The 19,894-nt window shown below is 38.3% G+C and overlaps 1 protein-coding gene across 4 annotated transcripts in view; it reads left to right on the top strand.

The window, feature by feature from the left end:
* Window positions 1–19,894, top strand: part of agtpbp1 (ATP/GTP binding carboxypeptidase 1) — a 47,270-nt gene that overhangs the window by 25,044 nt on the left and 2,332 nt on the right. For all 4 annotated transcript variants that reach the window (XM_079896477.1, XM_079896478.1, XM_079896476.1 and 1 more), the window contains 11 exons: window positions 1,189–1,272; window positions 4,510–4,596; window positions 4,710–4,858; window positions 5,185–5,272; window positions 5,374–5,518; window positions 6,687–6,837; window positions 8,266–8,446; window positions 8,771–8,900; window positions 8,995–9,126; window positions 10,498–10,674; window positions 17,821–17,990. In XM_079896477.1, coding sequence (XP_079752603.1) covers window positions 1,189–1,272; window positions 4,510–4,596; window positions 4,710–4,858; window positions 5,185–5,272; window positions 5,374–5,518; window positions 6,687–6,837; window positions 8,266–8,446; window positions 8,771–8,900; window positions 8,995–9,126; window positions 10,498–10,674; window positions 17,821–17,990 — 1,494 coding nt within the window. The remainder of the gene's footprint in view (window positions 1–1,188; window positions 1,273–4,509; window positions 4,597–4,709; window positions 4,859–5,184; window positions 5,273–5,373; window positions 5,519–6,686; window positions 6,838–8,265; window positions 8,447–8,770; window positions 8,901–8,994; window positions 9,127–10,497; window positions 10,675–17,820; window positions 17,991–19,894) is intronic.

Raw genomic sequence — 19,894 nt, 5'->3', positions numbered from 1 at the left:
ACCAAAGAAGTGTGTTTTTGGTTGCCAGGGCAAGACAACCCTGCACAGATTCCCAAAGAACCCAGCGTTAAGGAACCCGTGGCAGTTTGTTTTCCTGAGCATAAACGGAGTTGTGTAACTGTTAGACTGTTTGTTCCCTGCATTTCGACGATGATTGTTTTATAAACAAAGCCCAGATCGACGGATTTGCAGATCGTCTAATGCTTAAGGATCGAGCAGTCACAATGATAAAGATTCGCGGTCGTGCGTTGGAACCGGACGGTGAGTAAAACTGTTTGTTGAACAAATGTCTCTGTGTGTTGTCACTAGCTTGGCGCGTTAGCACAGCTAAGCTTCGCCCACACGGCCCGCCCCCAGCCGCTCGTTTTTTTCCGGAAAGACTCGGTACAGCCTATCTTTATGTTAAAAATTTAATAAAACAAAATACTTTTTGGAGATATGAAGGATGCAATATTACTCTATAGGTACTCAAGATTAACAGGAGATTGAGTGAAAATGAGCATTTCACCCCCCCTTTAAATTGGGTCATTTATGTAGTCGAAATGTGAAATTATTTTAGAAGTTGGTGCCTTCTAGACTGAGAAAAGCCAGAAAATGTATTTTTGGCTCATGTGGATGAAAGACAACAACTCCCAGAATACACTTGCTTCGCTGCCCTACGAGGTCACGCCCAAGCCACGCCTACCGGTTACAGATGGCAGTATCGGAAGAAATGATACAACTAAGGCTACTAGTTGACTCGAAACTGAAAAGACGCCGTTTTATCGTGAGATCGCACCCTCTATGGGCGGGTTGAAAACATGCGGAACGAGCTCCTACTGTAGTCTGTAGGCTGTAGTCTCTCGCCTCTGGCCAAAAAAGCCTCAGATGACGCTAAATTACGATTTTTGCGTCATCTCAGGTTTTTTCCAGACACACAATACAGAAATCTCTCGTCTCAGGGGGACATGAGGGAGGGAAGCACGGTCATTTGAAAATACTACTGGGTTTCTACTGATAGAAAGCTTAATGCTAATCGGTGAAGTATCCCTTTAACTCGCTGAATGTTTTGTGTGGAAAAGAACGTTATTCAAAACGTCTCATTTTGTGCTCCACGGTAGAAACAAAAAGTTACAAGTGTAAGTAAATGATGACAGAATTTACATTTTTGAATGAACCATTCAGTTAAGACATAATTTTTTTCAACAGAATGAAGATCTTCCAGGATATTGAGAGGCTCATTCACCCCAGTGACATCATCGATAAAGTTGTATATGACTTGGACAATCAGAGGTCAGTGTGCAATTTTTAGAGGAGTGTCTGAAACAGAAGTAAACTGTTTTGGTATTGTAAGGGAAATTGATCAATTTAGCTCAAAGGGAATTATTTATTAATTTATATGGAATTTTGAAAGAATCACTTATTTTATGGCCGAACAAATGACTCATTCAGCGTTCACTCGTAACTATCAGCTCTGCAGCGGATATTAATATCCAAACTATAGTGAAAACACAATTTATTAGCGCGGTAACATAGATCAGCAGTTTTGCGGTGGAATTGTTGACCTAAACTGTACAGCAAAACTTAACTTAGAACCGAGACTCTCAACGGAAAAGAAAATAAACTAAGTAAGAGAAAGAAAAGTGAGACGAGAGTATTAGATGGCTTGAAAGAAAATGTTTAACCCATGTTCTTCTGATCTTCATCTGCAGTCTTTTGCCTACTCGTCTACATGTCTGGTCTGAATCGTCGTCTGTATGTCTACTCTAAATCTTTGTTCGTGTCCTAAGATTTTAAACTCAAAAGTTTGTCCAGCCTCCTGGAGTTCTGACCAATTAGACAATGTCTTTATTTCGTAGGAGGACGTTTCTCCTCCTCTCATCATAAATTACCTTTATCTGTGGTCTGTGGTCTCTTTACTTTCCAGCTCTAGCAGAGAGTACAGTTTAGACATGATTCCTATTATAAGAATATGACTTTCAATTAACCATCCAATAGTTATAACAATTGGATGACTTATATAGACATGATATAGAATTATTCAGTTGAACGATGTTTGATTATAAGTTCATTTAGCATGTGGAATGATCTGATGCATTTTAATCCTGTAAAAGTCTCAGTCTCTGTAGTTTTAAGAGATTTCAACCCTGGGGTGGTTCAGAGGTCCTTAAGAAGAAGAAAGGTTGCTTTACATATCTGTCTTGGGATCAAACAACCTCTAACGTTATCTTACCGTTATCCGTCTTTTAAAAACTGCCTAATGTTGACACATTCTTCCTTTAGCTAGGCTAATCTTTACAAGCTTGCATGGCCATAAAGTACTTGGGGGGTTCTTTAGTTAGCTCAGACTGGCTGGAGCCCACTTTATTTATGGTCCTAGATTGCTGATTTGGGGTCTGGAGTGTGGAGTCGAGGTTTTTGTGTGGAATTGTGTTTGAACGAATCATCTGGAAGATTCATTTGTGTTTGATTCACCCTCAAATCCTACACCATGATGAGCTAAACAAATTCAGGAATTTTTGTCTTAAATGAATTCTTAAATACAACATTTTGATCATCAACAAAATACATTATATAAAATTATTATTTAAAATTAATTATATTAAAAAATGGCCAAGCACCCTAATAATAATAATCTTTAGTGTGTTTCTTCTTCTTCTTCTTATTCCCTTTTCTTCTGCTCGAGTCAACGGCAGCCGATAAAACTGCTTGTGGGAAAATGATGAAATTTGGAGCACAGATAGAGCACATTCTCATCATTAACCACAGCTATTTTTGAGCCTCTAACTCAATAGTGCCTCCAACTGTCCAAATCTTCACTTACGTTTATGTTAATAACTTATGAACCATAAGGATAGAAAACTTTTTTCCTCTGATTCCTTGGCTCAAGACGATTCGATTTTCTGAAAAACTTTTTCAAACTCGTCTTAGACCATTCAAATGATTTCCTCCAAAAAATGGCTCACATCATCTTCAGACCATTCAAATGATTTCCTCCAAAAAATGGCTCACATCATCTTCAGACCATGCTGTAAAAAAGATATTAAAAGCATTTTGATGAACCCAGCTGTTCTCGAATATTGCATAAATGAAGAGCATGCCAAATTGGATGTGAGGCTATATATCTGCACTGCTTTTGTTTTTTGAGTGGTGCAGATATGACGTCACTTTGTAGGCCAACCGGCAGTTAGCATCACGCTGGTTCCCTCGACAAAAGGCTTTTTCCCGTAGGCTTTTGGATTATCGCTAAAAAAAAGCTCTGTGATCAGCAAAAGTTTATGATACTTTCAAGTTTTGACCGTCAAGATAATTATCACAGATCAACACAAATTTTATTAATTTTGAAGCCTAAACGTAGTCGCCAGAAGTAAAAAGCTAAAAGTAGGCTATAAACGAACTACAGTACACCACGGTCCCACAACTTCAACGTCACCATCACTAAGCTTCTGACAACTCTTTCAGTTTTTATCTAAAAACATTTTCCCAGAACGTTTCAGTTAGACTAGTTTATAAGAGCACAATTTTAAGCATAATGATGCTGTAAAAGCGGACTGAGTTTACCTGTTCAGCGTGATGACGTGTAATGTCCTCGACAGCCTCTGTAGTCCCATTTAGCCACTTGTTAGCAACCGCATTTTTCAAGATCACGAGTGAGGTAATACTGATGTATTTTATGTTGTAGAATAAAATGTGAAAGTGTCTTGAGCTTGTTCACCACAGACCTTATTTCAGCCATTCAACCAAAACCCTATTCAAAAAACCCATTGATTTCGGGATGATGGAATCGGGAGTGCTAAAATGCTAACTCGCTTCTGCGATTTGCCCTACCAAGGGATCTCATACCTGTACCACTCTATTGAAATTAATCTTGGTACATGTCATCACAAGCATGACCTGAAGCTAGATGCAGCATTTCAGGAAAGCGCCACCTACTGGTCGGGAGATATTCAAAAATTAATATTTTTTTTGTTTAACTTCTGAACGGATTGCCTAAAAATCATAAAAGTGGTCTTGTTAGAATCGGTACTGCATACAGTGTCAAATGGAATCCAATTTTCCCATATCAGCCATTTTAAACTTTAAATTAAAATGCTGTAATTTACAAATGCATTAGCCTATCGTTATGAAACTAAGTATGGGTCATTGGCTCCATGCCCTAATGATACTCATACTCTTTCTGGTCAAAACTTGTAATGAAATTTCAAAAAGTCCTAATAGCTTTTGATTATTTTGCCTATTTTAATGAAAGTGGTCTTGATACGTTTCCCTGAAAATAATTGCACACCTTCGAACATTTGTACATCAATCAGATTCAAGCATTCATCAGCCCCATAGTATAACACCGATTTATTTTATCCTCTGGTATATATCGGCCAACATTGGTTAATTAACTAATTGCTCAGGTTTATGGAATATCACAGATATGACCACATTTATTGTTTTATACACACCCAGACTGTCTTTGTTTTTTGTTTTTTTTAGTTATTCAAAATATGTGAATCATCAATGTAAATGTATTTGTCTTTTCAGTTGTCCAGTTATTGACAATGGGGAGTCTCTCAAGTTCAACTCTAAATTTGAGTCTGGAAACCTACGGAAAGCAATGCAAGTCAGAAAGTATGTGCAGAATAAGCTTTTTTGTTGTTGTTGTTTTATCAATGTGCTTTTCATAAAATGAAGAAGCTGTTTCTTATTTTTCTGTTCTGTGTATTGCCTTTTTCTATCGGCAGGTTTGAGTATGACTTGATCTTGAACTCTGACATAAATAGTAATCACTATCACCAGTGGTTCTATTTCGAGGTGGGCAATATGCGTCCTGGAGTTCGTTATCGATTCAATATAATCAACTGTGAGAAGTCTAACAGCCAATTCAATTATGGTGGGTCATTTCAAGCATTAGTCCAGAAACATTCTGGAGTACTCTACTCTAGTACACAAACACAGATGTGAATGGCGATGGTTTCGTTCAAATGTCTGTGCCATTAAACTGGATTATTAAGTAACCCAGTGCTAAAAGTATTTCGTGTTATGAATTGTGCTAGAGCTAGAATGTCATTGTGCTATGCAGAGTATGTTTGGATGTTTTATAGTATTCAGCTACTTAAATGCACTTAGTCAACCCATCTCTAGCCATCTTTAAAGTCAGAGTGTGACTGTCAGGTTTTTGTCTGATTTTGCCTGCTGGTTTTTCCCATGATGTGACAGGTATGCAGGTGCTCATGTACTCTGTACAGGATGCCATCAACGGCAGGCCCCAGTGGGTCAGAACAGGATCAGACATCTGCTACTACAAGTCAGTACCATCCTTTTATGTTGTATAGCATTGTATTACAGCCTGTAAAAGTACTTTGATTTGTGGGTTGTCATGCATTGACCTCTAATCTTATCATCTAGGAACCATTTCTCACGAAGCTCCATTGCAGCCGGAGGGCAAAAGGGCAAATCATACTTCACCATGACCTTCACTGTGACCTTTCAGCACAAAGATGATGTTTGCTACTTTGCCTATCATTATCCATACACCTACTCGATGCTGAAGGTACTATACAAATGTACCCTCCTTTAATTGATGCAACAGTTGATGCACAGTAATGCCTGAATGTGTCTTATCAAGAAGCACATTAGTTTAAATAGTATTCCTCAACTCACATACTTCTATATGTACTAAAATTATGTACTTTGCTGGTTACAGTTGTATTGTAAATGGGCGGAATCGAAACTAGCTGTTGGACAGCGCTGTACTTAAGTGTAATAAAATTCAAACTGCAATTCTTTTCAGACGCGGCTGTTATTTAAAGTAGGAACGCGTATAAATAAAATACAACATAAAATAAAAATAAGCAGAGAGTCGAAAATAGCCTTACCTTGAGTCAAATAGTAAACTGAACAACAGGAGAACTTGATATTAAGAAAAAACCACTTGCGCGCTCTTGTCGTTTCAACAGACTGACTGCTTGTCCTTTACCTTAACATTCAGCATTACTGTTGGCGCTGTGGACTAGTGGTTTAGTGTGCATGTCCCACTTTTAGTGTGCATGTTCCAACTTTTTTAATGTGGCAATATTAGCCCTGTAAGCATGCAAACTTCAGAAATAAAGGTGACAAATTGACCAGAAAATGGATACCGTCAGGGGACATATGGGGCCAGATTTACTAACAGCTTGCGCCAGCGCAAACCCTCTTTTGGCATTAGAAAACTACTGTCAGGATTTACTAAAGACACGCAGTGAAAAATTAGCGCCGAAAGGCATGGACAGGGTTATTTTTGTGGCTGACCTTACTGCATATGCATTTGTAGGAGTTTCCCTTTCATGCGCAAAATTTATGGGAGGGGAGTATTTAAATGAACCATGCAAGGTGATTTACTAAGGGTTGCGGTCGTCAATTTACCGGTGTTTGCGCCATTATTTACCGTCCCAAAAAAGCACGTCTTAAACCAGACACCAACTGGTAGATTGAGTTGGTCATTGTGGAAATGATCCGGCTGCGTCCGTGTTCTTTAATTTGCGTAGGTCAGTAGATCATGCGCAGAACTTTACACTACCATTTGCGCTGTTTTGGAATTGCTCACTCTCACACTAATTTCCCCTGTTTAGTAAATCTGGCCCTATGGCATGATATTTTCAATATACCTTGACTTTACCATCATCCTAGTCTTGCATGATATATAGTAGGATTCAGTTTGATTTTGTTCCTCATTTGTTTAGATGCATCTGCAGAAGTTGAGTGCTTTGAGTACTCCTCAGATCTACTACAGACAGGAGGATCTGTGTGAAACGCTGGGAGGAAACAGCTGTCCCCTGCTCACCATCACAGCCATGCCAGAATCCTCCAGCAATGAACATATCAGCCAGTTCAGTATGTAACACACACACACAGGAACATCACTGATAAACATACAGCCATAGCAATCAGTTTAGTGCAGGGGTGCCAAACTCAGTTCCTGGAAGGCCACAGCCGTGTAGAGTTTAGCTTCAACCCTAATTTGACGCACCTGATCCAGCAACTCAAGTCCTTCAGGCTTATTTTAAAACTACAGGTATTTTGTGTTGGAGTAAGGATGGAACTGAACCCCTGGTTTAGTGGGTAAGAAACAGCGTGTACTCTTAAATGCACTCACTCTCACGAATCACATAAACTCTCTCTCACGCTCATAAAAACACTCACATGCATTCTTACACACTCTTGCATACACGCTCTTTAGCTCTCACTTTCATGAAAAAAGAGTTTCTCACTTCTCACTCTCACTCACACATGCAACCTCATGCATGCACACATGTACTCTCTAATGAACAATCCCACATGCATCCTCATGCATCTCTCACATGTCCTCATGCACGCTCACATACGCTCTAATGAACTCTCTCATATGATTCCTCATCTCTTATGAACACACTCACATGCGTACTTATGCACGCTCACATCCATTCACTCTCATGAACACTCATATGCATTCTCATGCAACCTCACATGCACTCTCTCTAATGAACATGATCACATGCACATGCTCATATGCATTCACTCTTATGCACACTCTTATATGCATTCATATGCAACCACATGCACTCAGTCTAATGAAGTATTTCACATGCATCCTCATGCACACACATGCATTGACTCATGAACACACTCACATGTGTCCTCATGCATGCTCAACATGCACTCTCTCTGATGAACACTCACATGGATGCTCACATATGCTCTCGTGAACGCTGTCACGTGTTCTTATGCATGCTCACATGCACTCACTCTCATAAACATTTACATGCTTCCTTATGCACACTCACATACATGCACTCACTCTCATGAACGCTTTCACATGCACATGCTCAAATACACTTTCTAATATACGTACACTCTGGTATGCACTCCCGCTTACGTCCTACAACACACGAGTGTCACGAACACTGTCATGCACTTTGCTCACACTTAACATGCTACCAAGCGCTCTCACATTCACCTTTTTTGGCTCTCTTACATACATGCCGTCATGCTCTCTCATTCACATGGATCCTAGTTCGATTGTCATTTCCACCTCTCATGCACTTTCACATAAACCCTCTCATGCACGCTCTTTCATTAACACTCTCACATGCACTTTCTTATGCATGCATTCTTGAAAGTTGCTTACATGCACTCATGCGCTGTTACATGCACCTTAGCAGCACTCCCTGTGCATGAACTCACTCAGGCTCTCTTCCACACATTCTCTCATGCACACAGTCCATAATGTCTCGGTGAATGAGTGTGACTCGCTCAGCAATGCTGTAATGTGTGTGTTTGTAGGAAGCCGTCCAGTGGTGTTTCTGTCTGCGCGGGTTCATCCAGGAGAGACTAACTCTAGTTGGGTGATGAAGGGCACTCTGGAGTTTCTCATGAGCTGCAGTCCTCAAGCCCAAAGTCTACGAGAGAGCTACATCTTCAAAATCATCCCCATGCTCAACCCTGACGGGGTCATCAACGGAAAGTATGTCAGCAAACAACAGAATCACCTCCGCTTGCCACACTGGTTCTGCAAATGAACAGAAGATGTTGATAATGTTCCTTCATCATAAGTACAGCACAAACCAAGGATTTTTATTATTATATTATTTAAAAAAATGTAATACATGTATGATATGGGCAGGAAAATATACTGCATTTTAAAAATGATGCAGATATTATGATACTGTTTGTTAACACTCTTAATGAAAGTTATCACGCAGTGTTACCAATATTAGAAACTGCAATACTTCTTCATGAACCTTATCTGTAATCGCATATTTCAATCTTCTTTATGCTCACGTTGCAGTCATCGTTGTTCTCTGAGTGGGGAGGATCTGAACAGACAGTGGCAGAACCCCAACACCGAGCTTCATCCCACCATCTACCACTCCAAGAGTCTCCTGCAGTACCTCAGAGCCACAGGAAGAACTCCACTGGTGAGAGAGCATCATGCTGAAGATGAGAGAACTCGGTTTAAACGGTTTAATGACACCAGCAGTGTGTGTTTGTCTGTTAACTGTGTGCGTTCAGGTGTTCTGCGACTATCACGGCCATTCACGGAAGAAGAACGTTTTCATGTACGGCTGTAGTATTAAGGAGACGGTGTGGCAGACCAATGTCAACACCAGCACTGTTGACCTACAAGAGGACCTTGGATACAGGGTAACACATCTGCACACTTTATATACTAATCTTTTAATGCCATCTTTTTGGCAAGTTTGATGTATTATTATATATATACAGATATAATCTGACATTCACAACACACAGCTCCCTCTGTCCATTCAGACCATTTATGGAAAAAAAATGGTAAAATTGGGTTATTCACATGTAATGCCCACATTTACACATTAAAGGAATTTGTGACCCGAAAATTGAAAATGCTTGTGCACAACACAAAAGAAGATATTTGATAAATGTTTCAGATGTTTTTGAATGTATTAAATTCATGCTACACCTTCGTGTCATCTTTGGAGCTTAAACGTTTTGGGTTCCATTAACATTCATAATATGGACAAAAACAACTGAACAATCTTCTTTTTACAGAAGAAAGATATGATTTTGAAATGACATGAGGGTGAGTAAATGACAGAGTTGTAATTTTTTACAATATTTATGCCCTTTTTTTTTCATAGGTTTATGACCTGTTATGCCCTTTTACAAAGTCTTGATATTGTATTGGGGCTCTAGAACACTCCCCTCCCCCCCCATATTTGACATTGTTGCAGCTCCTCTCTTCCCAGTATATCCATAACGTTTCATTCCTGTCTCTATGAAGCCCCTTCTTCCAAAAAATCGCAGTGCGCTCCAATTGTACGGCTGGACCAGTGTGTTATGATTGGTAAACCTCTTTGACCACAGTATGGTATGACGCGGTATGTCACACCCCTTACCATAACGCATTAGTTTCGGGGTTGAAAAAACAGTGTCTATTGGACGTCAACATGGCGACAACACACTACTAACGCCAATCAACCAGGCCTCTCCCAATTCATTTTCTGTTTGTCTTGGGCGGGAATGATTTATATGCGGAATATTGTGAGGTGTTCGTTCCCGGAAGAAAACTCAAGACTACAATGGAGGCGTTTCAGGGAGTTCAGAAACAGTGACACTGATATAGCGCAGTGTTTCCCAACCCTGTTCCTGGAGGCACATCAACACTGCACATTTTGGATGTCTTATCTTATCTGACCCATATATTTCTGGTCTTGGAATCTCTGCTATTGAGCTGATGGGTTGAATCAGGTGTGTTTGATAATGTGTAGTGTTGGTGTGCCTCCAGGAACAGGGTTGGGAAACACTGATATAGAGAATAAATCCTTTTGGAGTGATTATGTGCTTTGGAAATTTGCAGACCCTTTTCATGCTCAAACAGCAACATTACACACTATTGAATGTTGAACATGTAAAAAGGCAGAATAGTTCCTCTTTAAAGGCAGCATAAACATTAGTCTTAAAAAGTTGACTCTTTATCAGTGTTGATTTTGTCATGTAAATAAGCTGAATGTAAAAGCCACTTGTCTTATGTTTTAGACTCTGCCTAAGCTGCTGTCTCAGATGGCTCCAGCGTTCAGCCTGTCCAGCTGCAGTTTTGTAGTTGAACGCTCTAAAGAAGCCACGGCGCGTGTGGTGGTCTGGAGAGAGATCGGGGTGCAGCGCAGTTACACCATGGAGAGCACCCTGTGTGGCTGTGACCAGGGCAAATACAAGGTGAGGGCTGGTTAGTTTTACACACAAACTTTACCTTGACATAACCTTTTATTTTTTAAAACTTCTAAATATTTCTGAGATTGCTGGTAGAAAATTAGTTCTTCTGAAAATGACTAGGAATATCAGATAAAAACAACACCAGATAAAGAACAAAAGTGCACAAAGGAAATAAATGACCAATAATGGATTTACGCATTGATGCATTGCAAAATATGTAACCAACTTCAAAACGCTGTGATTTGTGTACTTGAGTAAAGTATGTTTCTGGCCTTGCTCTTATTGTTTTTGCCGTTATCTTGTAATCGCCACGGAAATTCATTTCTCACAGGGTGTGGGAATACTAAACAAAGAGACAAGAAACGTTCAAAATATAAAACACTGTAACCCCGTGTGAATGCTGAGGAAATAAAATAAAAAAACATGACAAGAAAAATTTAAATGACTAACACATGATCAGTTTTAACTGTGGTTCATATTTGGGGTGCAAATAAATGTTGGTCAGTCTGACATCAAGGTTCTTGGCTTTCTGTGTGGGTGAGATTAAACTATCTATTGATATGACGAGGTCTTGGCAGGGCGGTTCTCAGCTGGAATGAACAACAGCTCCGTTTGTGATAAAATTCAGCCTTCTGAGATGCCATGCTTTAACCCGTGGTAGCCATTCTCACTGGATTCATTTGACACTGTAATTCAGACTGGCTGGGTTTCATAACCCAAGGTTAATATTTTTTTAGTTTTTTCACACATAAATAGCTGTGTATTTACTAGGGGTGTAACGGTACGTGTATTCGTACCGAACCGTTTCGGTACAGGGCTTTCGGTTCGGTGCACGTGTGTACCGAATGACTGAATGCAATATTTTGTGTGCGGAACATAGGTACATTTTCGTGTTTCCACATGAACATATTAAGTGGCGGAAGTCTCCGCGTTCAGCGCAAATCCCGCCCTGCAGCTGATCTAATGTTTTTTCCTATTAGACATTCTCTGGTTTTACCCGTGTTTTAACCGTCGTCACTGTAACAATGAAATAGACTGCAGGCCGAAAAAAAGCTTTTCCGCGTCGTGTGCGCCGCCTCAAGCCTCTGTTATACTCCAGTTTGGACGCGTACACGACAGCTGCGCACAGCTCGGACGCGGACTACTTGTATTTATACTTTCTGCTGAGGTCCGCTCGGTAAACGCGTTAAACGCATGCGCAGTAGATCGGTCTGGCCAGTATAATCGATATTTTAAATATTTATAGTTTATATTTGCATTTATGTCAAAACCTAGACACTTTCAAACATAAAAATGACATTTATTAATATGTATTCGTGTCAAAATGACATATAAACATCTTTTCCTATTCTATTTTGCCTGGAAACACTTCCAACAGGCTTGCGTGAAAAATAGGCATTGGTTCTATTTCTAGAATGCACGCGTTTTCCGTTTTTTCAAATTCTGCGTCCATGTTATTTCCATCTCTTTCGCGGTTTTAACCTAATGAACGCGCGCCCTTGGTCCGCGCGGTCACAAAAAATGGGAGGCACGCGCCAGTCCGCAACGAGCCTCCGCGCGCACCCCCGATGACGTTTTTTACGTCACGCGGACCCTTGCGGACCCTCGCGCCATCGCGGTCGCGGAAAGTATAACAGAGGCTTAACTCTCCGTTCCGTGGCGTGCGCGCGCGCGCGTGTGTGTGTGTGTGTGTCGGCCTGCTGCGCTCTCTGCTCAATGTTCGAGTCCGTGTTTGCGCTGCGCGTTCTGCTCTGTCGTTAACGGCCCAAACACTCCAATCATGTACCGATCACGCACTGGAAAAGCAAAGTCCGCTCAAATAAGGTGAAATTTCTCAGTAGTAACTTAGATTTCTGTTTGCTGAGCTGGTATAGTCATGCTGGCAACAATGGTAAAATGACCTGCTCTGATCACATGCTCTGGTAATAATAGCTTTGTACTATAGCTTTGGACTATATTTTATTTTGATAATTATTAAAAAAGTGGAAAAAAAATCGTAAATTGATTGTTGATTGATTATTGAAAAATAATAATACATTAATATATTTGTTTAATGTTATTTTAATATAGGGCTATTTTCTGTTCCTGCACTGTAATCATAGTTATTTATTTATATTTTTCATTATATTTTATTATGTGATATTGGTTTGAGACTGAGAGTGTTTTATTTAGTGGAGAACTTTGCAGCAGTATTTTATTTCTTATTCTTTTTTTTATTTTATATCTATTTTATTATATTTTATTAAAAAGTGTTTAAAAAAGTGTAAACAACTTGTTAAAAAAAGTTTATAGTAATAAACAACCTGCAGTTTAATGTTTGCATTTCTTTCCCTTACTGTACCGAAAATAAACCGAACCGTGACTTTAAAACCGAGGTACGTACCGAACCGTGATTTTTGTGTACCGTTACACCCCTAGTATTTACTGATATGAATGATATGAGTAATCTTTTCACCAGTTATTTTGTACTAGAAGAATGCTGTAAGCCTTTTTGCAACCCGCAAGTCAAAACATCTTTGAAGTGGAAGTGGAAATGATTATACTCGTAGCCTGTCCAAAATCACTCGGTGTCCCTAATACCAGAGAAAATACGAGAAACAAGTTTGACCGTATCTACTCATTCTTTTGACGTTTCTACATTTTAGAATAACAGTTAAAGTCACCAAATCTATTACATTTTGCAAAGGGGTGGAAAAGTTGTTTTCATGGGAAGTTAAGCTGAGGCTTTTTGGAAATATAAAAAACCCACAAAAGTAATAAAAAAATCCTCTGATTCCAGAGCGACCAGGGCCTGATTTATTTGTTTAAACCAAGATTATGCTGCAAGATGTTTCTTTTCTTTTTTTTTTAGCTACATTTAAAGGAATAGTTCACTTAAAAATGAAAATTCTGTCATCATTTACTCACCCTCAAGTTGTTTCAAACCTGTATGAATTTCTTTCTTCTGGTGGACACAAAGGACGATATTTTGAAAAATGTCGGTAACCAAACAGTTGATTGACCACATTGAATTCCATAGTAGGAAAAAAATAGGTTGGTTGGTAACCTGTCTGGTTACCAACATTCTTCAAAATATTTTCTTTTGTGCAGAACATCATACAGGTTTGAAACAACTTAAGGGTGAGTAAATGATGGCAGAATTTTCATTTTGAAGTGAACTATTCCTTTAAGTTTCCTGTTATAGGCTAATTTCCAGTTTATTCCCGTTAATTCCCTGGAATATTGCAACCCTAGAAATAACACAACTGCAATTATGTAGTTTGTCTAGATTCAGATCTGTTTACTCTGGTCTCTTAATCACTTCATAAGCTTTTTCATCCAAATTGAAAGGACAATGCTATTTTGGTCCGTGTACTTTTTGTGTCCATTAATTTTTCTATTTTTAAACCAGAAATGAAATATGGAAGATGTGGTTCTTCTTTAATAGAAATTTTAATTTTAATTTTAATAAAACACTGACAAATAGTATATTGTATTTTATAGAAATTTAGAGAAATAATATACAACTTGTTTTTATATATATATTAAAAATAAAGGTTCCAAAATGGTGTTTCTGCAGCAATGTCATAAATAAACCATTTTTGATTTCTCAAAGACCCTTTCAGTGAAAGTTCTATTTTTTTTCTTTGTGTGAAGAACTTTTTAGTAATCTAAAGAACCTTTTTTTCTACTATAAAGAAACTTTTGTGCAGAATGAGAATGTTCCATAGATGTTAAAGGTTCTTCATAGATGCTATTAAAGAACCTTTATTTTTAAGAGTGTAAATGTTAAATTTAGGGTGTTTTGGTATCTAGCATGTTTTTTTGTTTAATTATTCCACCTCGTCGCTGGGCTCTTTTGGAGTCAGTATAGTGAGCACATTTCTCTTGGATATGCGGCAGTATCGGATGCCTTGGGAGCGGAAACGGATTGACCTTTAAAAGAGAAAGAGGGGAACAACTGATTAACATGTTGAAACGTGTTGTGATTGTTCGTTTTTAAATAAAGTTACCTCTCTGGTTCATGAGACATGGCTATGATTCAAAAGTGCAGGAGAGACATTTCTAATTTAATATTTTAGATATTAATTTGTGTGTTTTTTAATAATTAATAAAGGTGCTCAAAGTCATTCACACAATTCTTAAAAGATCTCAATATTTTATTCTCTACAGTTCTAAATTCTGTTCTAGGATTCAACATTACAACCGTTCTTTTTTACTTTTCTCAACCATGTTAAAAATGGAAAAAGGGTGTAAAAGTACACGGAGCAGTTTTAAAGTAAGCATGGCCTGTTCAATTACGCCTTTTAAATATTATTAGTAGAAGCACTAGCATTTTGTAATGCCACATCTTAATCAAGACATTGGTGTCCAAGAAACAAAATTTGTTACAGATTTGCTCAGATTTAAAGCTACGAATACACTGTCACACAAGATCTAAACAGATGGTTTCAATTGTCAAAGGCGATGACCTCTACTTGTTTTTATAACTGTCTTGATGATAAAATGTCAGTAAATATAAAATGACAGGTTGTCATGATGAATGTGAACAGTAGATGGCGCTATAGACCATCTGTGAAAGATGCAGCAGTCTCAGGTCTCTGATAGTGACTCACAGTCTTCTGTCTGTAGGACACATAATGGCGTCTCTGTGAGTTCAAGTAACATGGCTGAAGAAGCTTCTTTCTGTATATTCTCTAATGTAAACTGTGTGATTTTGGGCTGTCCGAGATCAAAGATGACCAATCATGGCGATTTCTGTGGTCGTGGCTCCAAAACGGTCATACATCATACAGTGAGAGAGGTTCAAAGACGGCCATTGTCATGGTCTTGTGACCAAAGATGGCCTGCGATAATATTCTGACAGTGTGTTTGCTGCTACGACCTACGTCTACTGACTAGCCAATAAAAATGCAACATGAAATATGCTCCATTTGCATAATTGACATGCCAAGTTGCCCTCTTTTTCCCTAGCCATGACAGCTAGCCATTCCCTAGCCATTTCCAACAACATTAAAAAAACAATTTAAGGTTACACTTTATTTTAAGGTGTCATTGTTACAGTGTGATTATATATTTAAGTACTGAGTAATAGTAAGTAACTACATGTACTTACTATAGGGTTAGGATTAGGGTTTGGTTGAGGGTTAGTTGCATGTAATTATGCCTAATTTACTGTTATTACTATGGTAAGTACATGTAACGTATGTAACAAGGACACTGTAAAATAAAGTGTTACCCAATTTAATACTGGCTTATTCTGGCTTGTTTTCTGTGAACAGTACAGAAGTACAGAAGTACAGTACAGAAGACAACAGAAAATTGTGTGTAAATATTGTGAATTTCTGCCCAAAGCAATACAGTAAGTGCTGTTTTCTTCACAGACAAAACCCAGAAAACAAAGCTGATGTGTAGTTTACTTGCTTCTAAGTGACTCAAACAAAACCCTTTTAAAGATCTGATGCCATTAATCACAAGTTCCAATCCAATGATTAGTTCTTCCCTTGAACCGCTCAGTGTATCATCCCAGTGCATTGTAAACATGATACTTTGCTTCCAGGAAGACTGATAAAAACCACCTGTGTGCATGATTAATGCACACACTGTTTTAGTTCCACAGACACATCCGATTATTCCAAATATGATTTTTATTAAAACACATTTTAGGAATTTTAAAAAAATATTGTTTATAAACTGCTTATTTAATATTGAATCTTAATTGTTTCTGAAAAAAGTCTGAAAAAAAGTCTGAATTGTGAGATATACTGTATGCAATTGCAAAAAAAGGCAGAATTGTGAAATAAAAGTTGCAATTACCTTTTTTATTTCTTTATTCCATTGCAAAACAAAAACAGAATTCTGTGGGAAAAATTTAAAAAATTGCAAGATATAAACTCACAATTGTGAGGGGAAAAAAACGTCTGAATTGTGGGATAAGTAGTCACAATTACCTTTATTTTTTCCGTTGCGGAAACAAGCTTCTATAATAGCTTTGATAATTTATAATAATTGAATAATTTTGTTTTAGAGATTTTTTACCTTGCCTGACTTTCCAGGTGAAAAAAAAATAAATTTGTTGACTTCTGTGTTCAATACAAGTTAAGCTCAATCACCAGCAAATTCTTGCAAAATGTTGATTTCCACAAAAATGTATTTTAATATTTGTCCTGCCTTCTCTTTATAAAAAAAAAAAAAAAAAAGCTGTGGGTTACAGTGAGGCACTTACAATAGAAGTGAATAGGGCCAATTCATAAATATTTAAATACTCTGTGTATTGGCACAACCGCACAAGACATAAACAATATGCTTGTTGACTTGATTTTACTGTGACAAAATCACTTGTATACCTTTTATGAGTGAAGTTGTTTACAATTCTACAACTTTATTGCCATGGCAACATAGCTCCTAAATCCTACAACATCAATAAAATTGATATTGCAAATTTACAGCTCAAATAATGCACAAGATTTAATAGAAGAATTAATCTAAGTGATTTTATAATATCATAAGCTTCACATTTCTGCATACAAGCCTTCCAGAATTTGGCCCCCAATTCCATGGTAAGTGCCTGACTAATCTTGGATTTTTTTATTAAATTGTTTTTATTAAAGAAAAGGAGGGACAAGTTAAAATAATGTTTTGTGTAAATGACATTATGCCACAAATACTAGATGCTGAGCTTAACTTAAGTTACATTGAAGGTTGGTCCCGACTCCTGAGGTTTATCTAGAGAGCCGAACAAAGCGGATTGGTCTCTGATGATCCTGCAGCCAATGAGATTGCTTGCTCTACATTTAAATATTGTGGTTCATTGTTTGCTGTAAGCTAGTCCTTCATTTACTCTGAACCCCTCCACCTCCCCCAGCTCCTGCCTAGATATTCTAGGGGATTTATGTATGTCTGTTTATGCAATTAATAAAATTAATTCCTTCCCTTAATTTTATATACATAATGCTTTATTTATATAATTCGTCGTGTCTCACACACAGACAATACACACTCCCGTTTTAGTAAAATCTAAGGAACCCAATGCTGTCTGTATCAGTACATGAAATCACAGACGTGACACACACAGTTAATGAATGTGAACCAGATGTCATTTTGCAAACTAAAACTGTACAAAAAAGTGCTTGTAACATGGGATCTGTGTGTGTGTGTGTGTGTTTGCAGGGTCTCCAGATCGGGACAAATGAATTGGAGGAAATGGGCGCTCAGTTTTGTTTGGCTCTGCTCAGGCTAAGACGCTTCACGTCCCCATTGGAGCTCCACAACCACAACTCCCATCTACTGGACATGGAGAATGACTTGATAGACACACGCAGCATCCCCAACATCACCAGGTAAACACACACACACACCAGCACAACGACCATATCCAGCTCAGGGACGTCTTGTTATTGTGCTCCCGCATGAACCGGCACAAATCGTAGAAGACGCAACAGCTGCCATATCAAGTTTCAATACAACATTAAGCAGCTCGAAGCCCACAATGTTCAGAACAATAATAGCCCTGATGTCCATGATGTCAGAAGATTCTAGAAGCTTCTTGGGAACATACTTCGGCCCCTCCCAACTTGTGTATTTCTGTAATGGATAATAACATACACACACACACACGATCTTGCAGCCCTCTTCTAATGGCCGGCACCACTTGAGGAGATGTCAGTCAAATGGGGCTCAGCGCACTTGAGTGAAGAGAGAAGCACTCTGCTCATTATAGTCATCTAATCACCTGATCAAAACGCCCGCTAATCCACTTTGAGTCTGCCCCCCCTCCCCTCAGCCCGTCTCACTTGGATCCAGTTTCTTCCCCCTCACACCATTAAAACCATTAAAAACCCACTAAAACCAGCCAAACCACCAGACCACACATTAAACCATTTAACTACTTAACAAGAGGGCCATAAAACCATCATCACTCTTAGTAAGGTTATTGTGTTAGGAGAGAGAGAGAGAGAGAGAGAGAGAGAGAGAGAGAGATGCTGAGAAATGCCTCCTCTGCCGCCACATGAGGTTTTCGACCGCTACCCTACAGGAGTCGTTTGTTGGTTTTGTTGTATTGACCCGTCATTTATTATAGCTCAAACTTAGGGTTAGAGATTTGAACAACCCCCTAACCTAAAGTATTAAACTGTGGCTCGTAACTCACCCCGCATTGTTTTGCTACAAACATGAATGATGCCTCAAATTGTGTGGCTTGTTGAGGAGAGGTGGGAAATCCCATAGACTTACATTGAAGGGGCGTCCCGAGCTATATATAGAGAGCCAAATATCATAGAGACTTGGGGATGGGATCTGGTTTCTTGGTCCACAATGCACCAACGATCATGGAAAATCTGGAAATATCTGGTCATTTTTAATTTTTAATTTCTGAACTTATCATCTGTAAAATTATATTTTTGTTCAACCCGTTAAATCTGAAAGTCTGCACTTTAATTTTATCTTGATTTATTTTAATTCTATTCTGGTGGTATACAGAGCCAAAATTAGGAAAATTGTGTCAGTTTCCAAATATATATACATTTACCTTACTAAATATATATTTGGGGTGTAATGGTACAAGGAAGTCACGGATCGGTACGTACCTTGGTCTTGGTTGATATGAGTTTGGTACAACAAATCCCCAATGCTATGTTTCTTTTCACTTATTTTGAACAGACAGTAGTGCAAATTACAGTTTGTTCCACCTAGCAGCATTAGTCCCCCTGAGGTAGATGCTACAGTACAGACTCCTTTAGTGTATTAAGCACTAATATGGAAGTAAAATAATGTCAAATGTTTTTGAAACAAAAAGCCTGTTGAATTGCATTACTTGAAAAAAAATAGGCATTGCATTAACCATGCTTGCATTTTAATGCATTGTATTTTTAGGGCTTGCATTTTTATGGGCTGAAATTCAACATGGTTGAATATTTAAGCTGTGAATATTTCAATTAAAAACATTTCAAACACATTTTCATTATTAAAAATTCAATAATCCATATTCACCTTTCATATTTCACTTCCAAAATATTCAAACTGTTTAAAAATACAACCTATAATATTCAACAGGCAATTTTCGGTCCATTTTATTTCGCTTTGAAAATTCGCTTCCACAAATTCGGTGGTTCAAATTCGACAGAAAATATTACGTTGACATCCATGAACTGCAGGAAGAGCAGTAGATTACCGAGCGTACTCTCCATCTGCTGTTAGTCGTCTTCACCAGCAGGTGGTGCAAAAGCTCGTGTTGTTGACGAAGACA

The sequence above is a fragment of the Squalius cephalus genome (genome assembly GCF_949319135.1).
Source record: "Squalius cephalus genome assembly, chromosome: 16".
Taxonomy (NCBI): Eukaryota; Metazoa; Chordata; class Actinopteri; order Cypriniformes; family Leuciscidae; genus Squalius; species Squalius cephalus.
The sequence above is the reverse complement of the archived record's forward strand: the minus strand, read 5'-3'. Positions and strand labels throughout refer to the sequence as shown.